This window comes from Erinaceus europaeus, chromosome 8, assembly GCF_950295315.1.
Source record: "Erinaceus europaeus chromosome 8, mEriEur2.1, whole genome shotgun sequence".
NCBI classification, from domain to species: domain Eukaryota; kingdom Metazoa; phylum Chordata; class Mammalia; order Eulipotyphla; family Erinaceidae; genus Erinaceus; species Erinaceus europaeus.
In genome coordinates, this window is record NC_080169.1 from 34890695 (window position 1) to 34917925 (window position 27231).

Genomic DNA, 27231 nt, shown 5'->3' on the forward strand with positions numbered 1-27231 from the left:
TAGTCTTTTCCTCTTTGTATTTGAGTCAAGAAAATAATTACATAATTGCTGCAATTATTTATAAATTATAAAAAACATTTGTAAGAGACTTTAAATGTATCTAGCTAATAATTATCTACATAATTGCTGCAGACAATTATTTATAAATTATAAAAATCATTTGGAAGACATTTTAAATACATATATATTTTTTTCAAATTGAGGCAATCTGTTTTCTTTCTCCAGACCTATATTGAAAATGACAGATAAAACCATTCCTTTGTTGCTATTCTAGGTCAGTTGAGTTTTGAAGTGGTATAATGTGATGAAAAATGTTGTACAGTTTGATCTACATTGGTCTTTGAAAGAAGCATCTATAGGAGAAGTGAATGGTGAGGAATAGTGTTTGTTTTAGGTAGAACTACTAATAGGAAGATGCCCATACTCTTTTCCTGATTTGGTATCAGGAAATAATTTAGTAGAAAGTTAAAGGAGAAAATATATAGTTGCTGTAGACTGAGGAAACACTAATTGCCGAGTGTGCACAGTTGAAACCAAGGAACTCATACAAATAGAAAGACAGCTCTCTTAATTTTCATAGAATTTCCATGTTCTGAAGTTAAGGAGAACTAAGTCCATGTGAAACTGGAACATAATCCTTTGCATAGAACACAGAGTCACAAAGATAGAGGAGTTAGAAAAATTTAGTGTATCAGTGGAATACTACTCAGCTAGTAAAAATGGTGAATTCACCTTCACCTCATTTTGGATAGATCTTGAAGGAATCATGTTAAGTGAGATAAGTCAGAAAGAGAAGGATGAATATGGAATTATCGCACTCATAGACAGATGTTGAAAAATATAAACAGAAGGGAAAATGCAGACAGAACTTGGACTGGAGTTGGTGTATTGCAGTATTTTGCCAGTTGGTGTATTGCACAAAACTGAAAGACTGTAAGGAGGGGTGGGGTTCAGGTCCTAGAATATGATGGTAGAGGTCAACCTAAAGGGGGTTGAATTGTTACGTGGAAAACTGAGAAATGTTACACATGTACAGACTACTGTATTTTACTGTTGACTGTAAACCATTAATCCCTAATAAAGAAAAAATATAAATAAAAAAGAAAAACAGCATACAATTAAGGCAAAAAAACCCAAATCTTCAGGCATTGATTAGAAATAGTTTCTATAAAACTATTGCTATTTTCAGTTGATATGATAATGTATGTAGAGCCCTCTAAAGAATTCACTAAAGAATTCACCATATAGGAATATAGGATGATCATAGAGGATGATCTTATTCATAGACAGAAATTGAAAAATATTGCCACCATATTGCCAACCTGCCTTTTCTGGGCAGACGACCTTGCCAATGTGTCCTGGAACCCCACCTCCCTAGAACCCTCCCTGGGATAGGCTGGGGTTATGGATCTACCTGTCAACATCCATGTCCAATGGAGAAGCGAATAGAGAAGCCAGAACTCCCACCTTCTGTACCCCATAAAGATCTTTGGCCCATACTCCCATGGGGAATCTTCCAGTGGAGGTGATGGGATATGGCACACTGGTGATGGGAGTTGTGTGAATGGTGCCCCTTTTATCCCATAATCTTGACTATCAGTATTAAATTACTAATAATAATAAAAAAGAGAGAAACTGAAAAATAAGAAAACACAAAGCAGAACTTAGAATGGGTTTGGTGTATTGCACAGAATAAAAGACTGCTGGGGCAGGGGGGAAGGGAGAGGTCCTGGAACATGATGGCAGAGAAAGAACTAGAAAGCTGAGAAATGTTGCACATGTATAAACTACCGATTTTACTGTTGATTGTAAATCATCAGTCCTCCCCAATAAAGACAAAAAAAAATTAAGTTTACTTAAAATAATAATAAAAAATCTAAGAAAAAAGTTCACTAAAGATACTTTTTGAAATATTAAGTCAAAGTTAGTAAAGTGGCAGACTACAACAATACTATTTTTTAAAAAAGGAATCAGTGGCATTTCTTTATACAACAGGGAAATTGAAGAAATTAATCCCATTTACAATAACATCAAAAAGATTTAGGTATCATGGAATAAATTTAAGAGAAGTGAAAACATAGTACATTGTAGACTAAGTCACTCATTGTTTAAGGAAACAGAAGATGGCACAAGAAATAGATGTTTCATTCATGCTCTTGGACTGGAATAAAAAAAACAACACAGTGACCACCGCATCCTATGCAATATATAAATATAATCTCCCATCAATTTTCAGTGACTTTTTTTTTTTTTAGTGATTTAATACTGATTTACAGAATTATAACAGTGGTATAATTCCACACTGTTCCCATAACTAGAGTTCTGTGTACCGATTCCTTCTATTGGAAACTGAAGTAGTTCTCCCAAGGTCACAGATGTGGATTGACTATTATTTCTATAGCTATCTGCATTATTTCTGTAGCTATCTATATTTATATATATTTGCTCATTTTTTCCCTATGGTCCTGCCTTCTTTTCTAAGTCACACCTACACTTACTACTACTTCTGAATGTCCTGCTTTTTCCCCCTTTTCTCTGAGTCTTGATGGAATTGGAGCTCAAAGCCTTCTGGTCATCTTCCCCTAACACTTCTCCCCCTCCAGGGGTATGGAACAAAATTATTTTAGGGTGCATACGGTGGGAATTCTGACTTCTGTAATTGCTTCTCTGCTGGACATGGCATTTGGCATGTTGATCTATACTCCCAGCTTATTTCTGTCTTTCCTAGTGAAGTAGGGCTCCTGAGAGAAGAGGTTCTGGGACACATTAATGAGGTTGTCTGCCCAGAAAAATCAGGATGGAATCATAATAGCATTTACAACTTGGTGGCTAAATGACAGTTAAGATATAAAGCAGGAAAAAATGTTAGGTAAACAGGAACCAAAAAGTAGGAATAGAGCAGGTAAGGATAGGGATTTTAGGGTAGAAGAAGCTAGGAAGCCTACTTTAGGTATTTTCCTAGGGGCCCATGACTTAAATCGTTTTTGCCTAAGCTTGATAGCTAATATGCAGGTGAACTAAAGATATTGTCTGGGTAGATAATGTCAGAAATGAGAAAAGAACTAGAAAGCTTGATTAGGGCAGAGAGTAGCTCCAAAATTTGAAGAAAATATGTAAATATAGCTGTTTACCTCATTGACCCCAGGCCTGCCTGTATTATATATATGTAATATTCATATTTAGTACAGGAGCATGTGTAGCCTCCAAGTCTCTGTCAGTTTGAGCTTGTAGTCTGTGGTCACAACTGGGAACATTCTAGGCTGCACTCATTTCAGGACCATGTTCCCTCTAGTGGCTGGTAGAATGACCTAGCCTACCTTTGGAGAGTGGGGCAATCCCTACTATTACTACTTAATAGTGAGGGCAAGGCCAATCATTTTCTTTTTTCTATTTTTAAAAACTCTTTATCAAGGAAAACAATGATTTACAAGACAGTTGTCACATGAGTACAGTTTCCTTTTTATCATAATCATTTTGTTGGGGGCTTATTGGTTTATAGTATAGTTGTTGACACATAGGTACATTAAAAAAAATTACTTATAAAAAGGAAACACTGACAAAACCATAGGATAAGAGAGGTACAACTCCACATAATTCCCACCACCAGAACTCCCTATCCTACCCCCTCCTCTGATAGCTTTCCTATTCTTTAACCCATTGGGAGTATGGACCCAAGGTCATTGTGGGATGCAGAAAGTGGAAAGTCTGGCTTCTCTAGTTGCTTCTCCACTTTCTTTAAGAAAATAGAGAAAACATGACTTTGTCTGGAGTCAAGAGACTAAGCATCACGAAAGTATCCTGAGAAAATAGCTCAATAATATATTCATCGTGTTTCCTGATTTCAGACTATAAAAGAACTATATTGGGAGTCGGGCTGTAGCGCAGCGGGTTAAGCGCAGGTGGCGCAAAGCACAAGGACTGGCATAAGGATCCTGGTTCAAACCCCGGCTCCCCACCTACAGGGGAGTCGCTTCACAGGCGGTGAAGCAGGTCTGCAGGTGTCTATCTTTCTCTCCCCCTCTCTGTCTTCCCCTCCTCTCTCCATTTCTCTCTGTCCTATCCAACAACGACAACAACAATAATAACTTCAACAATAAAACAACAAGGGCAACAAAAGGGAATAAATAAATAAAATAAATATTTTTAAAAAGAACTATATTAAAGGACTATAATAATAAAAAATGTACTGGAATTTATTCTTATCAATAGATTAGAACTGGAAGTCCAGAATAAACCTTTATACAAATTGTAATTAATTTCTGACAGAGGAGTCAAGAGCATGACCTAGAGTCTTTAACAAATGATGCTGGGCAAACTGGATGACCACATGCAGAAGAATGAAAACAGGATTTTTGCTTATCAACACTGTATTTATTGCAGTGTGCAAAAGTCAACTCAAAATAAATTGAAGATTTCTGAGTTAGACCAGAAACTATAAAATACATAGAAGAAAAATTGGCAAAACACTGAATAATACTAGCTTTAGAGATAACTTCAGTGACTTGAACTCAATGACAAGGGAGGTGAAAGCAATAAACAAATGATATTTTAACAAATTGAAAAGCTTCTGTACAGCAAAAAGAGCCATTACTAAAATAAAGACCTACTGAATGCAAGAAGATATTTGCATATGTTAAAGTATTATAATACACACACACACACACACACACACACTCCAGTAACTAAAGATGCCTTATCAAAAATGGGGAGATCTGGATAAGTACATCAGCAACGTGGATTTATAGGTGACTAGCAGGCATACACAAAAACAATCAGTGTTGTACATTATCTTATTGTAAAATGCAATTTAAGACAACACTGTTGATACTACTTCACATTTGAGAATGCTGTGTAACAAAAATATTAGAAATGGACTAGGCAATGGTTATCGTGTACTACACCCTGGATTGAACCTCTGGTTCTCTTCATGGGGGAGCTTCATGAGCAGTGAAGCAGTGCCACAGCTGTTTCTCTTTCTCTTTCTCTACTTCTATTCTCTCCTCTCAATTTCTTTCTGCTCTATCAAATGAAATAAAGAAAGAATAATGTTATTAGACAGTAAGTGCTGTTAATAATATAGAGGAAAGGAACCTATTTGCACTGTCAGTGGGAACATAAGTTGGTTTAGTCCCCATAGAAAACATTATGGAAATTCGTCAAATAGTAAAACTAGACCTACAAAAAATGGTGATTTTTACTGTTTTCAGCCCATCTTGGATGGAGCTTGAAGAAATAATGTTAAGTGAAATAAATCAGAAACAGAAGGATGAATATAGGATGATCTCACTCTCAGGCAGAAGTTGAAAAACAAGATCAGAAGAGAAAACACAAGTAGAACCTGAACGGAGTTGCTGTATTGCACCAAAGTAAAAGACTCTGGGATGGGTTAGGGGGAGGGTTCAGGTCCTGGAACATGATGGCAGAGGACCTAGTGGGAGTTGCATTGTTATGTGGAAAACTGAGAAATGTTATGCACGTACAAACTATTGTATTTACTGTCGGCTGTAAAACATTAATCTCCCAATAAAGAAAACAAAACAAATAACAGCAACAAAAAACTAGATCATTGACCCAGCAGTTCCTCTCCTAATGATACATCTGAAGAATATAGAAACAGTCAGATTTTTGCACATTCTGTGTTCATCACAGTTCAATGTACAGTAGCCAGTATTTGAAAGCAAACCAAAGTGCCCAATAGTAGATGTTAGATATGCTATATATAGAGAGTGGAATAATACACATCTATAAGAACAGATGAGGTACTGACTTTTGCTATAACATAAATGGGGCTAGAATGGATCATACTCAGTGAAATAAGTCATAATGGTAAAAGTCAAGCACAGTATTATCTTATTCATAAGTGGAACAAGAAACAAAGCAAAGTTGTACTATTTCAGTGTAATGTTTTTATTTTGTTAATAAGATGTTTCAACTCCCCCTTTTTTATCTGATCACCTTTTTAAATGTGGAGGAATTATTCAAGTCTTATGCTGTATCTTTTGTATTTTTCCTTTTCTTTTAATAGGGACTTTGTTTTCAGTGTACATGTTTTTCACCTTCATTAAATTTATTTTCCTTACATTATTTTATGATGCTACTGTAAACAGAATTGATTTCTTCTTCAAGTTCACTGTTTGCATAAAGGAATGTTATCATTTTTGTATATTATCTTTGTGGTTTATCACTTTACTAAATCAACTTATTGTTTCTACAAGTTTTCTGTTACTTTTTCTCTTAAATTTGAGAGTACTTTAATACTGTACTCGAGGGAATACTCTGATATGACTACTGAAAAGTAAAAAATTTGGGGAAAAAATTTGAAGTAGACCACTGTGGCATTATCATAATGTTGTAGTCATTCTATAAAATACTTTTTGAGGGAGTTGGGAGGTAGCGCAGCCAGTTAAGCACACATGGCGCAAAGCCCAAGGACCAGTGGAACGATCCTGGTTTGAGCCGCCAGCTCCTTACCTGCAGGGGGAGTTGCTTCACAGGCGGTGAAGCAGGTCTGCATGTGTCTATCTTTCTCCCTCTCTGTCTTCACCCCCCTCCATTTCTCTCTGTCCTAGCCAACAATGACGACATCAATAATAACAATAACTACAACAACAATAAAAAAAAGGGCAACAAAAGGGAAAATAAATAAAATTAAAAAAAATATATTTTTTGAATGTGAGTGTAGAGTTTGGAAATCTATTTTTTCCTTTGGTAACATCCTTTTATCTCAGCCTGTCATTTCAAATTCTTCATTTCATATTGTCCTTTTTTTTTCTTCATCTTCCTCCTTTTTGTGTCTTGTTCCTCTTCATTTTGTTTTAAATGACTAGTATATGCTGATTATGACCCATATGCTGTGGCAGGCGTTTGTAATGATCATGGCAAGACATACGCATTATATGCCATCACTGTTCACCGACGCAATCTAAACAGTGAGGAGATGTGGAAAACCTATCGTCGTTACAGTGACTTCCATGACTTCCACATGAGAATCACCGAACAGGTGAGGAGAAATCTTTTAAGTTGTATACTTTACATTGTTTCATGATTCAGTGTTTGATTTTAAGTAGTTCTAAGGATGCTATGGTATTGACCAAAACTAATGTAAGAAAATAAGTAAAAAATTTTTAAGTAATTAATATAACTGGTAAGAGTAATCTTGAACATTTTAACCAACACATCAAACCTGTAGCCAGCTCTAACAATTGTGAACTAGTGACAAAATGTCAGTTGTATACCATGGAAAATGTAAATGGGTTTATACTTCTGATCTTATGAGTAGTTTGTTTATATGTCTGCTGTACTTTGCAGAGATATTTGGAATTGATTTAAAACAGGATGGGAGCTGAGGCTGGAGAAATGGTTGAGCAAATGAAATACTGGATTTGCACCCCTGAGCCCCCACATTCAGTTCCATCTCTGGCACCATCATCTGACCTCTCTCATAAAATAAACACCACTGTAATACATCTTGCAGTTTTGTTTTGGCAGAATAACTAAGTATTAATTTTATATGCTAGTTTTATCTAGAGTGTAATTGTTGATCCATTTAAATGATTTTAAGAACCATGACCAAAATTAACTTTGTATGTTCTGGCAGTGAACCCTGGATTTCCACATGTGAGCCACTTCCCTGGTCCAGTTTCAGTTTTTATTCTTAGAAGGGGCCGGGCAGTGGCCACCTGGCTAAGCACACACATTACTGTGTGCAAGGACCTAGATTCAAATCCCTGGTGTTGAAGGTTCAAACCTGCAAGTGGTGAAGCAGTACTGAAAGTGTTTCTCTTTCTCTCCCCTTTTCTATCTTTCCTTGCCATTCAATTTCCCTCTGTCTTATCAAATTAAAAAGTAGTAAGTGAAAGAGAGAGAGACTGAGAAAGAATGGACAAGGTAGAGGAGGAGACTCCACCTTCTGTGGAATTCCTACATGATGGTAGTGGCGGGAGGGGGGGGGGGATGTAAGTCACACTCAGACCCACAGTCTCATTTATAATAAAGCTTTTGTTCTGCATACAGAACCATCTTCCAGTTACCTAAGGTAAAATGAGCATAAGCTAAAAATAATGTTTGTAATTCTTTTTATGTGTATTCTGATCTTGTTTTGGATAAAGGGAAAGGAAGAAAAATTGAGAGGGAAATGGGTAATAGGGAGTGAGCAAGGTAACACCTGCAGCACTGCTGCACTGCTTGTGAAGCTTCCCTGTGCAGGTGAGGACCAGAGCCTTGAACCCTGGACCTTGCACATGCTAACATGTGCTCAATCATGTGAGGCACTACCAAACCCTGCTTTAAATTCTTGTTGAATGCAGCTTTGTTTGATAGATGTATAAGGATTCTTAAGATAACAAATGTATGGTAGTTATTTCTCTGCTCTCTATAATTTTTTTCTTACCTAGTTGGAGGGTAGATGAACTGGATTAGGTGACCTGTGGAGTTTAATTTAACTCTTGAGTCTTTTATTCAGGGTTTCAAGATATATAGCTGACTTTAAGTCAACAAAAGTAATCATAACTAATGTGGATGTTTGGATGTAGTGAAGATTTGAAATTCATGCTACTTTAGTCGTCAGTTATCTTTTTCTTCATCTGCTTTGCTTTTTCTTTTCCTTTTCCTTATTCCTCTTTTTTCCTGTCACTGAAGTTTCATTTCTCTGAGCTGTTTTTTTTTCTTTTCACAACTCACTTGCATAGTATGCTGCTTTGCCTTATATGACCCAGGTTCAAACCTGGCCCCCACTGCACTGAAGAAACCTACAGCTTGTTGGGGGTCTCTCTCTCTCTCTCTTTCTGTCTGTCTCTGTCTCTCTCCTTTTTCTCATCTTCTCTGTTTATATGAAGAAGAAAAAAAGCTACAGAGGGAGAGAGGGAAAGATACCATAGCAAGGATACCTTGAGGGTCTAATTCCAGTTGGATCTGTATTATAAAGCAGCTTCACTATCTAGGTGAGCTATCTTGTAGGCCCTCAAATATCTTTTCACTTAAAATAGAAAAAAAAATAAGATCAGCACTATTACAGTGTTATTAACTTATCTTGGAAAGGGTTGGATAAAATATTTATGACTAGTGATTAAAAACAAAAGATTATTTGTGGCTCTATATGTTTATAGTAAAAGGATTATTTGACCTACATTCATAAGAAAAGTAATGATTTATGGGGTTGGTAGGCAGCTCATCTAGTAGAGTGCATATGTGAGTGCTGTGTGTGAGTACCCAGACTTATGCCTTGAGCCACTCACTCAAGGGAGCAGTGGCATGGGGGAAGCTTCTTGGGAGGTTGAGCATTCTGTGGCATGTCTGTTTCTCTCTTGATCTCTCTCTCCATCTGTCTCTCACATGCTAGACAATAGAAAACAATAAAAAATGAAAAATGGAAAAGAAAACTAATGGCTTTGGATATGTCTTTTTCTGTTTTTGTTGAATAGATCTTATATGTTTATCCTAATTTGTTTGTTGATGTGAAAAATGTATACCTCATGTTGAAGAAATAGTTACATTGCTTTTAAAAATATTACTTGTTTAACATCCTTTTTCAAATCACCTGGGGGTCGGGTGGTAGAGCAACAGGTTAAGCGCACATGTCAAGAAGCGCCAAGGATTGGCATAAGGATCCTGATTCAAGTCCCCGGCTCCCCACCTGCAGGGGGGTCGCTTCATTAGTCGTAAAGCAGGTCTGCAGGTTTATTTCTCTCCTCCTTTTTTGTCTCCCCTCCTCTCTCGATTTCTCTCTGTCCTATCCAACAATGGTAACATCAACAATAGCGATAACGATAATAACAAGGGCAATACAATGGGAAAAATGGCTTTCAGGAGCAGTGGATTTGAAGTGCAGGCACCCAGCCCCAGCAGTAACCCTGGTGGTGTTTCAGCTTAGTATGAACTAATTTGAATTGCTAAGAGTAGCTTACTTACTGCACATTAGTGTGAGTTTGATGTTTTGAGATTTACTTAGACTGAAGTTATAACTTTCTTCTAACAAATACATTTTTTTATGTTTTGACAGGGAATTATATTGTATTCAGAAAATGTGTTACCATTTGCTTACACATTCTTAAATATCAGTTATATTGAATTAATGTAAAATACGTAAATTACTGATTTCCTCCTCTTGTAATAGCAACACTTGAGAAAGCTTACTTATCATATATGCTTCTTTTCCAGGCAGATAAATTAAAAGGGAATTTGATAGTTTAGATTTTAAGAAAATAACTGTTATTATGACATTCAAAGTTTCTGAAGTAATTGTTGTTTTACTGAATAATGTTAGGGATCCCTTTGGTTTATTAATTTGCTGGAGATGTCATAACAAAATACTGTAGACTAAGTAAACCACAGACTTGTTTTCTATGCTTTTCTGAAAAACATTAACAAGTTGTTTGCAGATTTCTTTCCCCTCGCCCCAGGATACTTCAGGAGGCTTTCTTATAGCCGTTGTTTTTCTCTGTAGTCTCACATGGTCTTTTATTCACTTGTTTCTCTTAATGTAGCCAAGTTTCCTCCTCTTAGGACAATAATCAGGTTACATTAGGACCCAATTGAAGGCCATTGTATTTGATATAGCCACCTCTTTAACAGCTCTATTTTCCAAAGCATTCACATTCTGAAGTCCTGAAATGTTCAGCATACATATTTTAGGGGAATACAGTTCATCCCATAATACTTAGCAATGTCAAAATACACTGAATTTTCACTGTAAAATTGAGTCAGTATTTTAAGGTAGCATAAACAAGTAATATTCTAGGAAATTAAATGTTCCTTAAAATATCTTGAAAAAGCAAATTCATCCCTGTGAGGTTTAAAGAATGATGGAGCTTGAGGACATTATGAAATGGCAAACAAATTTAATACTAAAGGATTCGGTAACAGCTTTGAAAGATGTTCAAATGGAGAGCCATTCTTTGAAGTAAGGGAAAACTGAAATATACAGCTGTCTACTTAGAGAAGACAGAGAAACTTCAAAAAAGAATGATGTTGACAACAAATAAACCTTAGCTGCTACTTTGTCTAACTGAAAGATCAGAGAAGACTAAATGGAAATGAATGTCTGGATGCCTCTATACTAGTTATTAAGTCTGCTTCAGTCATGAACAAGTCAAAAGCCCAAAGTAGAACTCAGAAGAGCCCAACATGTCTATCGCAGTGCCTGCAGTAAACAGAACTGCAGTTAATATATATATATATGTATGTATGTATATGTATATGTATATATATATGTATATATAGATGTATTCCTCCCAAACTTCTCCTATTCTTAGCTTCTGTTGTTTTGTATAGAGACTAGAGGTTTGCAAGAGATATAATCTATTACATAGGTGTGTACAATAGTGGGGAAATTAATGGCACATGAGTGAGCCCTGTGACATTGGTTAGTAGTTTATTTCAGTTCAGTCATTGTAAACTGTTACACAGTAATAATACCAATGCACAAAGTGACAGAAGTCAGCAGCACAGTCTACAGCAGATAACCATTGCAAGCATTTTCTCTTTCTTTCATTTTTTCCCCCCCTCCAATCAGGATTATTGCTAGATGGGGCTTGTCGGTGCTGGCACTCTGGCACTACTAATCCATTGCTCCAATTCCCCATCCTATTTCTTTTTTCTTTTCTCCTTCTTCTTCCCCTCCTCCTCCTCCTCTCTTCCTCCTCCTCTTTCTCCTCTACTCCTCCTCCTCCTCCTCTCTTCCTCCTCCTCCTCTCTTCCTCCTCCTCTCTTCCTCCTCCTCTCTTCCTCCTCCTCTCTTCTTCCTCCTCCTCCTCCTCCTCCTCCTCCTCCTCCTTCTTCTTATCTGATAGAACAGAGAGATTTTGAGAGGGAAGGGGAAATAGAGAAGGAGACAGGAAGATGGAACCTGTAGACTTACTTCACCACTCTTGAAGCTTCCCCTCTGCAACTGGGGAGTGCCATCTTGAACCCAGGTCCTTGTGCACAATAATGTGTGCACTCAACCAGGTGCACTACCACTAGACTTCCTGCAAGCACTTTCTAAATTAGAACCTGTTTGGGAAGTGGTTAGTAAATGAAAGAGCTTGGATTTACTTTTTTTTTTTTAATATTTATTTTATTTATTTATTCCCTTTTGTTGCCATTGTTGTTTTATTGTTGTAGTTATTATTGTTGTTGTCGTTGTTGGATAGGACAGAGAGAAATGGAGAGAGGAGGGGAAGACAGAGAGGAGGAGAGAAAGATAGACACCTGCAGACCTGCTTCACCGCCTGTGAAGCGACTCCCCTGCAGGTGGGGAGCCCGGGGTTCGAACCGGGATCCTTATGCCAGTCCTTGTGCTTTGTGCCACCTGCGATTAACCCGCTGCGCTACAGCCCAACTCCCGGATTTACTTTTTCAACCAATATTTGTGGAGTGTCAAACATATAGAAAACATTAGGATAAAGGCCATTCTGTAATGATGAAAATGTGATTTATTCCCTTGTGGACTACTCAAAGAAATGAACATATATAATATTAAAAGAAAAATATTTTCTTCATTAAATATTTATTGCCTTCATTAAATATTTAGCTTTGCTATAAAATTGGTTTTCTTCATCAAGTGTTTAATATCATACTACTATTGTGAATCACCCAATTTGTCACTATCGCTAGAGTATTATATTTTCCCTATAAATTACCACTTAACTTTTTTTATTGCCTTAATTCTAGAAGAAAGGACTTAATTTTTTACCTTTCCTGTATAACACGTAATGTTCACATTTTAAATACAGGCAATCATCTGCTTTAAAAGTATTTATTCATTAATTAATTCATTCATTCATTTGCTGAGCCAGGATGTAACACTTGCACAATCACTGATCCTAAAGCGATTTTTTCATTCAGATGGACAGACAGAAGAGAGAGGTAGGCCATAGCACCAGAGTTTCCCCCATGGCTGTGACATTCTCCTGTGGTTTCCAGATTCAAATCTGGGTCACACCATACCTGGTGAGCTGTCTCAGTGCTCCTGGTTTGCCGTTTTATATAAAACTTTATTAAAAATATTTAGGGATGAAAATTACCCCACAATTTATTTCTTTTCACTTTATTTATTTACTTTTCAAATTTGTTTTTCATGTGGTTGGTTCTTTTTAAGATTTTAAGCACTAGGGCATCATGCTCATGCATTATCACCAAGGTTCCCGGGCTGACCTTTTTCATTTTTTTTTCTTTCTGATAGAGAGGGAATAACAACATAGCACCACTCCACCATCCATGGAGCTTCCCCTGGTGCCATTATACTCCCATGTGGTGCTGACATCTCGAGCCCAGTACCTTACAGGGTCAGATGCATAAATACTGGATGTGCTATATCCTCCATGAGAGTTGACTTATTTGTTACAGTCTTTAATTGAAGTCATTAGTGTAAAAGTTTTGAGAAGTTTTAACAAATAGTAAATTTGTAAATTTAAACATTAAAATTTAATTTGGTAAAATGCTTCTCAAAATTCAAAAGATTGTTAAGGAAAATAATTTGAGAACATATTATGAAAGTTTGATAATTTCAGAATTAATAGTATGAAAAGTCCATTTGACTCATTTGTACTAGTTTTCCATATTTTTCATTTGTAAAGGCAAATACTTTTTTTTAAGTAAACATTTGTTTTATTTGTTACACATGATAAAGTTTCAAGTGAGGCAGAGAGGAGAGAGAGATAAGGCAGAGTCACCACTCTGGTATGTATGTGCTGTGTTGGGCACCAAACCTGGAACCTCATGCAGGAAAGTCTTGTATCTACTATTTGAGCTATTTTCTTTTTTTTTTTTTTTTTTGGGTCCTTGCCACATGGGGCTTTTATTTATTTATTTATTATTATTATTATTATTATTTTATTTAAGAAAGGATAAATTAACAAAACCATAGGGTAGGAGGGGTACAACTCCACACAGTTCCCACCACCCAATCTCCATATATCCCACCCCCTCCCCTGATAGCTTTCCCACTCTCTATCCCTCTGGGAGCATGGACCCAGGGTCATTGTGGGTTGCAAAAGGTGGAAGGTCTGGCTTCTTCTGTAATTGCTTCCCCGCTGACCATGGGTGTTGACTGGTCGGTCCATACTCTCAGTCTGCCTCTCTCTTTCCCTAGTAGGGTGTGTCTCTGGGGAAGCTTAGCTCCAGGACACATTGGTGGGGTCTTCAGTCCAGGGAAGCCTGGCCAGCATCCTGATGGCATCTGGAACCTGGTGACTGAAAAGAGAGTTAACATACAAAGCCAAACAAATTGTTGAGCAATCATGGACCCAAAGCTTGGAATAGTGGAGAGGAAGTGTTAGGGGGGTACTCACTGCAAACTCTAGTGTACTTCTGCTTTCAGGTATATATTTTGCAGTAGTTTACGGATATGTGTGAACATATGCTCTCTCTCACAGAAACTGGTGTATATCTAGGTTTTGGGACTTTGTTAGAAAGTGAACCACCTGAGATGAAATTAGAGTATACTATAAAAGGAAAGGTCTCACCCGAGTAATGAAGCTGAAGGGTAGTCGTTCCACACGTGAAGTCTCTGGACACAGTCTTAGGTGAAGCATGTTGAGGTGGCAATCGTTGTGTTGATTAGGTTGCGATCGGCAGATGCAATATCAGTTGATATGGATTGGGAGAGGCATACAGGAAATTGGGCCCTATCCAAAGGTTCCAGGACTGGGGGAAGTAGAGGCTGTATAGTGGAGATGTGAGGTTCCTGCTGTCTTAGGGTTCAAAAAGACAATGGATAGTTAATGTCATCATCACATTATTTGGTAATTGGGTTAACTTTGAAAAGTCCTTTTGTTAGGGTTTGCTGTACAGTACCCAGTATCTTGTACATAGCTATGCTATTGGTTGCTTCTGATCTACTTGGTCTAGGCTTTTGAGAGAGTCTGCATATCAAATACACAGCCTATATATTAAAAAGACTCAGTCTGTGTTTTAAAAAGTCCATTTGACTCACTCATTTGTACTAGTTTTCCATATTTTTCATTCATAAAGGCAAATACTTTTTAAAAAAATAAACATTTGTTTTATTTGTTACACATGATAAAGTTTCAAGTGTGGCAGAGAGGAGAGAGAGATAAGGCAGAGTCACCACTCTGGTATGTATGTGCTGTGTTGGAACCTCATGCAGGAAAGTCTTGTATCTACCATTTGAGCTATTTTCTTTTTTTTCTTCTTCTTTCTTCTTTTTTTTTTAAATTGATTTAATAATAATCAGCAACACTGCAAGATAAGAGGGGTACAATTCCACACAATTCCCACCACCAGAGTTCCATACCCCATCCTCTCCATTGGAAGCTTCCCTATTCTTTCTGTTTTCCTTGTGGGATCATGGACCCAGGATCATTATGGGGTGCAGAAGGTGGAAGGTCTGGCTTCTGTAATTGCTTCTCCACTGAACTTGGGTGTTGGTAGGTTGGTCCATACTCCCACCCTGTTCCTATCTTTCCCTGCTGGGACTGGGCTCTGGAGAAGTGGTGTTCCAGGGCATATTGGTGAGGTCATCCGTTCAATGAAGTCAGGTTGGCATCATGGTAGCATTTGCAACTTTGTGGCTGAAAAGGAATTAAGATATAAAGCAAAACAAATGGTTTAATAGTCAGGAATCTAAAGGAAGACTATAGCCAATGAAATTTGGGGTATCCATTTTGGAAAAATCTAGTATGTCTATTTTAGGTATATTCTAAGGGGCTCATGACTTCACTAATTTTTGCCTGAGCCCAACAGCTAACATGCAGGTGGCCCAAAGACTCTGTTTGGGGAGATGGTGTCAGAGTTGGAAATAGGACTAGAAAGCTGGATCTGGGAAGAGAGTAGCTCCCAATTATGGGAAAAGTATATACATACTATATATTTTTTTCCTCCAGGGTTATCTCTGGGTCTTGGTGCCTGCACTACAAATCCACTGCTCCTGGAGGCCATTTTTTCCCTTTTGTTGCCCTTGTTGTTATTAATATTGTTTTATTGCTGTTGTTGTTGTTGGATAGGACAGAGAGAAATCAAGAGAGGACAGGAAGACAGAGAGAGGGAGAGAAAGACAGATTCCTGCAGACCTGCTTCACCACCCATAATGCAACCCCCTGCAGGTTGGGAGCCGGGAACTCGAACCGGGATCCCTACACCAGTCCTTTTGCTTTGTGCCATGTGTGCATTTTAGCTATTTTCCCAGACATGAAAATACTTACGGGGAGTCAGATGGTAGCACAGCAGTTTAAGCACACATGGCAGAAAGCGCAAGGACCGGCTTAAGGAACCTGGTTCAAGCCCCAGGATCCCCACCTGCAGGGGAATTGCTTCACAGGTGGTGAAGCAAGTCTGCAGGTGTCTTTCTCTTCCCCCTCTATCTTCCCCTCCTCTCTCCATTTCTGTCTTATCCAACAACAATGAAATCAGTAACAACAACAATAATAACTACAACAAGGGCAACAAAAGGGAATAAATAAATAAAAGAAAAAAATACTTATGTACAATAAATAATATTACAACTGTTATTTGCATAGTGGCTTTCTATCTTCTTGCTTTTGTTTAATACATTTAAATCTATTACAAAAATAAAGATACTTTTGAAATTAGTTATCACTTGGAAAATACTTTTCTCTTTTTTATCCCCCCCACTTTTCTCTTTGTATAAAATGTTAAAAATATTAAATGTGGTTTTTCTTATAGTTTGAAAATCTGTCAAGCATATTGAAGCTTCCTGGTAAAAAGACTTTTAATAATATGGATAGAGATTTTTTAGAAAAGAGGAAGAAGGATTTAAATGCATATTTGCAGGTAAGTTTTTGTTAATTTTTATGTCTGTATTATTGCCCATAGCTTTTTATTTTAGTATGTAACAGTGAAGTAGCACATTTTGAATTAAATAATGTTTTATTAAAACAGTAGAATAATAATCATTTTTTAGTAGCATGTCTGATGTAACCACCAGTAACCTATTAACGTAGAAGCTTTCTGGATGTTCAGTTCTAGGAATTTTGCTTCTTCAGGTTTGCATGAATACACAAGTTACTCTAAGATCCTGTAAAATCTAGATATGTTGCTATAAATTAAATAGTGTTTTGTATTTAGTAGTCACTTTTTATGCTGTGTACAAGGCTAGCAGATTTTTATTCTCAGACATACGTGTGTAGCTGCCTTCCATGACTCAGAGAGTAGGTTTAAAGCTTTTAAAAGTGCAGTTCAGGGGAGGGATAAACCTTTTGGACTATTTCTAATTGGTTTAACACGGGAGATGTGTAGATTTCTTTTGTGGCATAGTAAAACTTGTCTCACAAGTTACTTATCGTTAATCAGATAGGATGCCTAGATGTAACTTTTATTTAGGTCTGGGTACCTAGATGCTGTTTATAATAATAATAATGTCATTTTAAAGTTTGTTATGTTGTTTAATGGTATATAACATTTTCTCCTTTATTAGACAAGACTTCAGACCAGACACACAATGTTCCATTTTTTATCCTTTCACACTCTAGAACAGTAGTCAGCTAATTACAGCCTATACACCAAATGTGATATAGCTCATCACATTTTTTCAAGAGTTTATTGAGCACGGTCATGTACTTACTTTACAGTTGTCTCTGATTGTTGTCACATTACTATAGTACAGTTGAGTGGTTTTGAGCAGAAATTTTGTGAACCAGAAAATCTAAAATAGTACCCTTTACAGCAGAAAGTTTGCTAATCCCTGCCTAGTATTTAGTGAAACTTTGCTAGTGCTGTGCTGAATATTTTGTTTGAAAAGTTTGCTCATTACATTTTTAAAAGTTTGATTATAGTTGTTAATAACTATAATCGTAAATCCATAATCACTTCTTAAAAGGACAGCAAAAATAAATATTCACCTTTGTCTTTTCCTGATCTAAAGCTAAATATCTTATATGTGAAACTTTTGCCAGACACTTTGATGGGTTTTTTCCCACTAACTCTAATTTTGTTAACATGTGTATCAATTATAATTTCTATAAAATAAATATACCTTAAATATAACTGTACTGTATTATTGTTTTTGTCATGATGGGGCTACAAAACTCAGCCAGATTTTTTTCAGATAGAGACAGAGATAGGAGAGAGAGGAAGAGACCACATTAAAGAAGCTTGCCCCAGTGTGCTCCTACCTAACTTATATATAGGACAAAGTAGGTGCACTATCCAGGTAAACTCTTGCTTAACTATACTTCATTTATTTTTTACTTTATTTTAAGTAAATATTTAAAAATATTTTATGTATTCCTACTTAATGAGTAGAGATAGAGAAAAATTGAGAGTGAAAGTAGAAGTAGAGAAGGAAAGTAAGAGAGATACCAAATGCTTTACTACTCTTGAAGCTCTCTCTGTAGGTGGGGACCCAGGCAACATGTACAATTAACTAGGTATTGCCACTGTCTAGCCCCTCTGACCCATACTTCTTAACTGATCTAGTCAGTGTATCAAAATGTTGCATTGAAGGAATCAAGCTGGAATTTACAGTTATATCATTAGCAGTTGTGAAAGCAATATATCTACAATACTGGAAGGTTTTTTGTTTGCATTTCATGTTCTTTCTGTTAATATTAATTTTGGAACAATTGCCTCCATAGCACTGGTTTACTGATGTGGATATTAACAAGTAATAAAAGCTGAAAATGAAATACTGTGTGTTCGGCTCATCTTTCTCACTAGATGCACTGAAAACCAGAAGAGAAAATGGGAAGACCTAGATGCTAAATGAATGCTTATAGAACTATTAATGATCTTATTTTAGCTGTATATTTTAATATGAATTAATTTTTTACTATGCCTTATCAGATAAATTTGTAAATAGTAGTTAACTTTTAATATTCCATCAATGTGAAATACCTCTCTCTTTTTTTTTCCCACTAGCTATTACTAACTCCTGAAATGATGAAAGCATCCCCAGCTTTGGCTCATTATGTGTATGATTTCCTTGAGAACAAAGCCTACAGTAAAGGAAAAGGGGATTTTGCTCGTAAGGTAAACAGACAATTGCAGTTTTTTAAAAAAAAAACATCTATTTTCATACCTTTTAATAAAAGTCTAAATTTTTATATGTATGATTTTTATTAGCTTCTTCTTGCCATGGTTATCTTCTGTGCTTTATTAAACTTAATATTTACAGGAGTTTCTACTGTTTGTCTCTACATGCACTTTATACTCCAACAGAAGGTTGAAAAAATGGGAAAAAAAAAAAAAAAAAAAGAGGGCCAGGTGGTAGGCATATATTACCAAGCCCAAGGACCTGAGTTCGAGCCCTTGCTCCCCACCTGCAGGGGTCTGCTTCACAAGCAGTGAAGCAGGTCTTCAGTTGTCTCGCTCTGTCTCTCTCTCTGTCTTTCTATCTATCTATCTTTCTCTCTCTATCTCCCTCTCTCACTGTGACATATCGAAAGGAAGGAAATAAAATAAATAAATAAATAAGTAAAACAGTATTCCTTTATGCACATAGTATCTTTCTATCCAGTTGTTAATAATGTCGTATAGGCATTTAAAGCTGTAGTTAGTAATCTAAATTTAAGCTAAAATTCCATTTTTTGTGTCGTTATCAATAAAAATAACGCAGCTGAGGTAATAATTGAACGAATAGATAACATCACTGTAGTCCGATTAAATGTACTCTTACACTGACAAGCCATAATTTACTTGTATGTCTGGTAATTTATTTTAAACATCTGTTTTAAGATAAATCCTCATTTTGGTAATGAAGAGAATGAGCTCGACTTTTATGTTTCAGAAATTTTCCATGGACCTTCAGAGTTAGGTTTCAGAAGTCACCTGAGGATATATTTCCATCCTTCCTTGCTTACCTTGTCACCATCCCTATAATACAGATGCTTGGATTCTACCTTCAAAAGTTGGGAAAATAAATAGATTCTGTAGTTCTAAGATGACATACTGGCAACTATGTTTAAATTAGCTTTAAAAGTATGCAATATTAGTGGTAGTTTAGTCTTATGCATGGATAGCATATGAGATTGTATTCACTTAACCAACTTAAAGGTTTATTATCTGAATCACAGTTATACTGTGAGATATAAGAAATGTAAATTTTGGAACCAGGCAGTGCCACACCCAGTAGAACTCGTATGTTATAGTGCTTAAGGACATGGGTTCAAGCTCCAGTCCCCAAATAGAAGAGGAAGCTTCACAAGCAATTGAATAATACTGAAGATGTCTCTCTCCTTCTTATCTCTTCATGCCCTCTCAATTTCTATCCCTATCAAAAGACATATATAAATTTTAAAAAATTCAAAAATAAATATAAAATTCTAAAGTATTTTCAAGAACCTTTAAACATAATGTAGGTGTGGATTAAATTGAAATTCATATCTTCTATACTTCTGAAATTGTATCTCTTTCCTGAACTTTATAACTTAAGAGAAATGTGTCCACTTTCTCTCAAATTATATATTCTAGTGTGGTATTCTCATGATTATATGAGTTCTGTATGTAAATATCTAAAATAATTTTCTGATTGTTTTATGAATGACATCGCTGATTTATTATTACAGTGGTTTACCAAAATGGACTGTATGTAGAATTAGAATTATATGCACAAATGAATATATATGATTTAATGCATGTGCACATACCCATTCACAACAACTACCTTCATCTTCTTATTTCCTTATATCTTTTCACTAGGGCCATTGCTTTTTCTTTAACAAATTCTTGTCCATCCTTATTTCTGTATTTTTTTTTTAATTATGGGGGGGGTAGTTCTTTACAGTATCATCTTTAACATATAGGCACAGCCTCTCATCTCCCCTTGGCAGGTGTCTAGGAGACACACCAAGACCCCAATGGCCCTTCATCCTGTCCTGTTCCATTCTTCCTCAGAGTCCTTTGTTTTGGTACAATATACCACACCCAGTTCAAATTTCACCTTTTTGTTCTTTACTCTTAAATTATACCTATGAGTAAGATCTTTCAGTATTTCTCTTTCTCTTTCTGGCTTGTCTCACTCAATATGATGTCATTAAGTTCTGACCATGAAATTGCAAAAGTGAAGCATAGTAAATCAAATCACCACCATAAGAAAGGATCGACCTGTCAACGCCCATGTTCAGGAGCGAAGCAATTACAGAAGCCAGACCTTCCACCTTCTGCATCCCACAATGACCTTGGGTCCATACTCCCAGAGCATTAAAGAATAGGAAAGCCATCAGGGGAGGTGATGAGATACGGAGTTCTGGTGGTGGGAATGAGTGGAGTTGTACCCCTCTTATCCTATGGTTTTGTCAATGTTTCCTTTTTATAAAATAAGTTTTAAAAGAGGACTCCCCATAGAGTGGGAGAAAAATCTGTATGTATCATACATTGGACAAAGGATTAATAACCAAAATACACAAAGAACTCACTAAACTCAGCAATAAAAAGACAAGCAACCCCATTGAAAAGTAGGGGAAGATAAGGGCAGTATCTTCTCCAAAGAAAAGATTCAAAGGGCCAACAGACATGAAAAAAAACCTCAGAAGTCACTGATGATCAGAGAAATGTAAGTAAAAACAACAGTGAGATACCTCTTTAAACCTGTGAGAATGCCATACATTTGAAAAGACAGAAACACCAATTGTTGTAGAGTCTGTGGGGGGCAATGGGACTGTCCTACATTGCTGGTCTGGCCTCTATGGAAAATAGTCTGGAGATTCATCAGAACTCTAGAAATGGATGTACCTTTTGACCCAGCAATCCCTCTTCTAGGGATTTATCTAGAGAAAACAAAAACAACAACAGATAAATAGATAAGAAAGTATGGTACATATACACAATATAGTACTAAGCAGCTGTTAAAAGTGGTGAGGTGTCAACGCCCATATCCAGCGAAGAAGCAATTACAGAAGTCAGACCTCCCACCTTCTGCACCCCATAGAGATCTTTGATCAATACTCCCAGAGGGATAAAGAATAGGGAATCTTCCAGTGGAGGGGATGGGATATGGCACCCTACTGGTGAGAATTGTATAAATTGTACTCCTCTTTTATTTTTATTTATTTATAAAATAAAAAATAGAAAATATTGACAAAACTATAGGCTAAGAGGGGTAAAATTTCACACATTTCCCACCACCAGAGTTCACTATCATCTCCATCAGGAACAACATAATGGACCCCTACGTGGGCCCCCATAGGACCTTGCCCTCAGTGTGGATCAACAATGGTAAGGACTGCCCCATTTTCTGAAGGGAGACTGGACCAAAATTCTCTGCTACTCAAGGAAGACTGGTCCTGATATGAGTGCATCCTAGAATGTTCCTTGCTATGACCACAGAATGTGAGCTCAGACCTACAGGGATGCAGATGTTACACAGGCACCTACACTGAATATAGGCCCCAGATCAAATCAGTAGGGTTTACAGTTAATGGAATTATTATTATACTCCTCTTATTCCACAATCTTATCAATCATTATTAACTCACTAATAATTAAAAAGAAAGTTGAAAAGTAAGAAAACACAATGCAGAACTTGGACTGGGTCTGGTGTATTGCTCCAAAGTAAAAAACTCTGGAGAACAGAGTTGGAGTGGGGGGATGGTTCAGGTCCTGGAATATGATGGCAGAGGAGGACCGAGATGGGGTAGAATTATTATGTGGAAAGCTGAGAAATGTTATACATGTACAAACTACTGTATTCTACTCTTGACTGTAAACCATTACCCCCCCGTAAAGAAAAATTAAGACAATTGAAAAAAAAAAAACTAAAAAATAGTGAGGTGGTCCTAAACATGATGGCAGAGAAAGAGCTAGAGAGGGTTGAATTGTTATGTGGAAAACTGGGAAATGTTACACATGTATAAACTGCTGTATTTTACTGTCAACTATAAAACATTAATCACCTAATAATAATTAAAAAGTGGTGAAGTAATAATCTCTTGCAATATCATGGTCAGAACTTGTCCTTTGTTTCTAACCTAATGTTCCTGTTAAAGATTACACATTAAAAAAATTACATATTTTACCAGGGATATTATACTCTTGTCTCAGCTTAAACCAGGGAGTAATAAAAATTGCTAAGCCTCTTACAATTATACTGAAATTCACTTCTTTTGGGTTTTTTTGTTTATTGCAATACTTAATTTAACTTTAATAATTATTCTTGATATGTAGTTCAAAGCAAGCAACATGACAGTTTTGTCTACTTGATAACATCTGTTAATATGTACTATGTTACACAAATATTTTTGCTATTTGTTTTCATGGAAAAGAGTTTTATTTTCATATTAGTTTTGCAACACTTTCAGAAAAAGCATTCTAAAGCTTCTTATGACTTTCATTTGGTCTTATATCCCTTTTTTCTCTCCTACTTTTTCTAAAAACTCTGAGTCCCATATGTAACTACTTTGGTTTCTAAGATATCCTTCCCTCTCTTAATTGAAATTTTCTAACATTTGTTCATTCAAAATGTCAATTTTAATGCTTTCCATCGCTCTGCAGACTTTTATTCCTTTTTATATCTTTGATCATATTTTCATAGTTATTTTTTGTTTTATATGCTTTACATAACTAATTTGCAGCTATTCCTTCTTTGAAATGGATTCTGCAATCCCTTCTAGATTATAATTGTCTGTGCAGTACTTTTTTTTTTTTTTTTTTTTTTAGATAGAGACAAAACTGCAGAGAGTCAGCAAGAGTGAAAGAAACCAAAGCTCCCTTGGTTTCCCATGGTCAGGGTCGATTTGAAACTAGGTCATGCACATGGCAAAGTAGTGTACTATTCAAGTGACCCCATGATGTATCCTTCAATTATTTTTAAAGGAATAAATCTTATTTATCCTTAATTAAGTGCATTTTATCTACTCATTTCCTTTTGATATCTCCTCAAAATACAGTTTCCTCTAATTGTGGTAGAACTTTGTTCTTTCTGTTTCTACTTGTATCAGTTTCTGTTTTGAAAGTCTTCTTTTTCAGAATTACTCTAAGAAGACAGCAAAAATGTATATTTACTTCCTAGCAATAACAGTAACAGTGCACAATATTTTTATATTATTGTGTGAAAGTGCATTTTAAGATACACTGAAGGTATTAGCTATATACTTTTTAAAATTCAGTGAGATACTGTAAACTGCATATATAGTGAGGTGTTAATAAATAGCATATGCAGTGTGTTTCATGGTGTTTTTCCTTGCTTTTAAATGGCATAATGGATCTGATACTATTAAGTCATAAAATAATGTTTCCCCTTTAGATGGACACTTTTGTAAATCCACTTCGCAATTCTATGAGGAATGTTTCAAATGCAGTTAAGTCTCTTCCCGATAGTTTGGCAGAAGGAATGACTAAAATGTCCGACAACATGGGCAAAATGTCAGAAAGATTAGGTCAAGACATAAAGCAATCATTTTTCAAGGTAAGAAGATGTTTTCAGTAATGCCTTAGCAAACTTTTTAAGTCAACTGTGATTTATTGAGTTCTTCCCTAGATTTGCTTATATCCTTCAAGAAGTTTCAAGTCTTCTGAGCTTGCAGTCCCATAAAGAGTTAAAACAAAACAAAATACTAAAAAGAATACATTTGTATCAGAAAGAGGATCAATAAAGTTGAGGAGATAGCTAAGTGGGTAGAGTGCACTTCTTTCCATGTGTGAGGCCTTGGGTTCAGTCTTGAGCATCCTGGGGGACCTCTATTTTCTCTACTTTCTCTGATGCTTTGTCATTTTTTCTTTTTTCTATTTATGGACAAGTCCACTAACACTGAAAGGAGAATTGTCCCATATATACCACTTTTCAACTGCTCTAGGACTTCACACGAAAGTCACAAACTTTTTCTTCAAAAGTTAGTTCTACTTAAGCCTATGAAAATGCAGTCTGATTTTGACTGGTAAAATAAAACCGGCTGTATTGCTGCTTATGCTTGGTCTTTAAGTCATCTAACTTTTTTAGCTTTAAATGCTCTAAAAAGTAATAAAAAAGAGAAAAAATAGGAATTTGACTGAATAATCTCTCCTGCAGTGAAAAAGCCAGTCTGTTTTTAAGGAAAGAAAAGATCTTTGGTAGTAAAATAGTCATACTTTATGTTTGGTTTCTAATTTTAGATTGTTGATACTCAAGTACTTTGTAAATTATGTTTATGTTGCAAAAAAATCAAATCAAACTCTGTTATAGTTGTGACTCTTGTTTTATTATTTTATGTGTTGTTTTTTTTCACTCTTTGCTTTAATGTGTATTATAAAAATGTTTTCTTAGTGGTTTAATAACAATTTGCAAGATTATAAGATTAGAGGGATAAAAAAAAAATACCCAAGTTCTGTGCACCTCTGCAAAAGCCACCATAGTTCTCATAAATATATGAGATATATATAAATATATATAGATATATATATTTATATATATAATTTTTTTTAATGTCAGGTGCCTCCTTTAATTCCGAAGACTGATTCAGATCCTGAACATTGTCGAGTCTCAGCTCAACTTGATGATACTGTGAGTTAATTTTAATTTTGAAAGTATTTGGTTGTAATGAAAATTATACTTGATAGACTGTTTAAACTTCTTAAAATATGATCTGTAAACCTGTCATCAATGTCCATCTATTATAGTTTTTGTTGGATTTTTAGACACTGAACATACACATATAAGAAGCACTTTAACAAGAAGCAGATTATTAAAAGTATGTCACAAAGTCCTGGGTCCTATCTTCTTGTCAATACTATTTCCCTACCAAGCATAATTGTTATTTTGATTCTACTATACTTCATAGTTTATGTAAATGAAACTGTAAGGTATATAATCTATTAAACTTGACACATTTTACTCAACACTAAGGTATTCTCACATGTTATTTTGTATGGCTACTTTCTTCATTCTTTTGGCCTTACAGTATTCCATCTTGTAAGTATAGTTTATTCACTAATAATGAATATTATTCCTGTGAACATCCTAGTACATGTCTTTTGTTGTAAAAATTAAGTATATATCTGTTTTGGATCTATACTTGATAATAAAATTGTTTGCTTAAATATACAGATGTTCAATTCTAATAAATACTGCCAAATACATTTCTGAAATGTTTGTACCACTTACACTGCTTCCATGATTTCAAGAGAATTCCAATACTCCCTAGTCTGCCAATCATCTATATGCTGCCTTTTTTTAAAAAAAAAAAAGCTATTCTGGTCATTATATCTCATGGATTTCCATTTTTCTGATAACTGCTGTAATAGTGGATTCCTTTTTATTTGTTCATGTGTGTGTTTCGCCAATTTTTCTATTGTTATAGCTTGCTTTATATTTTTAATTAAGAAGGATGGTTTATATTAACTGAATACAGTGTCAGATAAAGTATTTGTGTACAGTTTCCTCAACTTATGTTGAAAGTTACATAGTTAAGTTGAAAGTGACATTAAATCAAAAATATATTTGATACACATAACCTATGTAATATAACAGCTCAGCCTGACCTAACTTAAATACTATTTACGTTATTTAAAATTTTTTTATTTATTTGATACATACTTCTAGAGGGAAGGGGAAGATAGGGAGGGAGGGATAAAGAGAGGGGATAAAGAGAGAGAGAGAAGGTGAGCTTCAACACTGCTTCACCATTTGTAAAGCTTTCTCTTTGCAGGTGGGGTCTGGGGCCTTGAACCAGGCTCCTTGCTCATTGTAACATGTGTGTTCAGCCAGGTGCATCACCACCTAGCCCTTAATATTTACATTTTTACAAATAATACTTACATTATTTACATTCTTGCAAATCATACTTACATTAGTCTACATTTCAGCAAAATCATCTTATTTTATAATAGTGTTGAATATCTCATGTAATTTATTGAATACTGTATTGAAAGTTTAAAACAGGAAGCTGGATGGTGAGTCACCTGGATGAATACTCTTGTTATAGTTCACAAGGACCTAGGTTCAAGCCCCCAGTTCCCACCTACGGGGGGGAAGCTTTACAAGTGGTGAAGCAGTGCTGCAGGTGTCTCTCTTTGACCCTCTCTATGTCCCCCTCCCCTCTCAGTTACTCTCTGTCTATCTATGAAAAAATAAAATGAAAATTTTTTAAAAGTTTAAAAAATGCATGATAGAATTTGAAAACAAAAAATTTAGAAAACATAGTACATTGTAGTATGTTTATCCTATAATTGCTGAAGAGACAGAAAGCGGCAGCTTGCTGCTGCTTCTTAGAATCATGAAAGAGTTTTATACTGGTGGCCTGGTCAGGACACACCCAATAGCGCACTCATAGTACAATGAGCAAGGACCTGGGTTCAGTCCTCCATTCCATACTTGCAGGGTAAACAAGCCCCTCATAAGTGGTGAAACTTTCCTGTAGCTGTTTTGCT

At 35.8% G+C, this 27231-nt stretch overlaps 1 protein-coding gene across 7 annotated transcripts in view; it reads left to right on the forward strand.

Moving 5' to 3' along the window:
- The window catches only part of SNX13 (sorting nexin 13), a 150461-nt gene that overhangs the window by 108697 nt on the left and 14533 nt on the right, over positions 1–27231 (forward strand). For 4 of the 7 annotated variants that reach the window (XM_060196134.1, XM_060196135.1, XM_060196131.1 and 1 more), the window contains 5 exons: positions 6828–7000; positions 16621–16728; positions 18814–18924; positions 24134–24295; positions 25295–25366. In XM_060196134.1, the coding sequence (XP_060052117.1) occupies positions 6828–7000; positions 16621–16728; positions 18814–18924; positions 24134–24295; positions 25295–25366 (626 nt within the window). Of the gene's footprint in view, positions 1–5207; positions 5399–6827; positions 7001–16620; positions 16729–18813; positions 18925–24133; positions 24296–25294; positions 25367–27231 lie in introns of those variants that run through there. The other 3 variants (XM_007534484.2, XM_060196133.1, XM_060196136.1) reach the window with 2 other exon arrangements.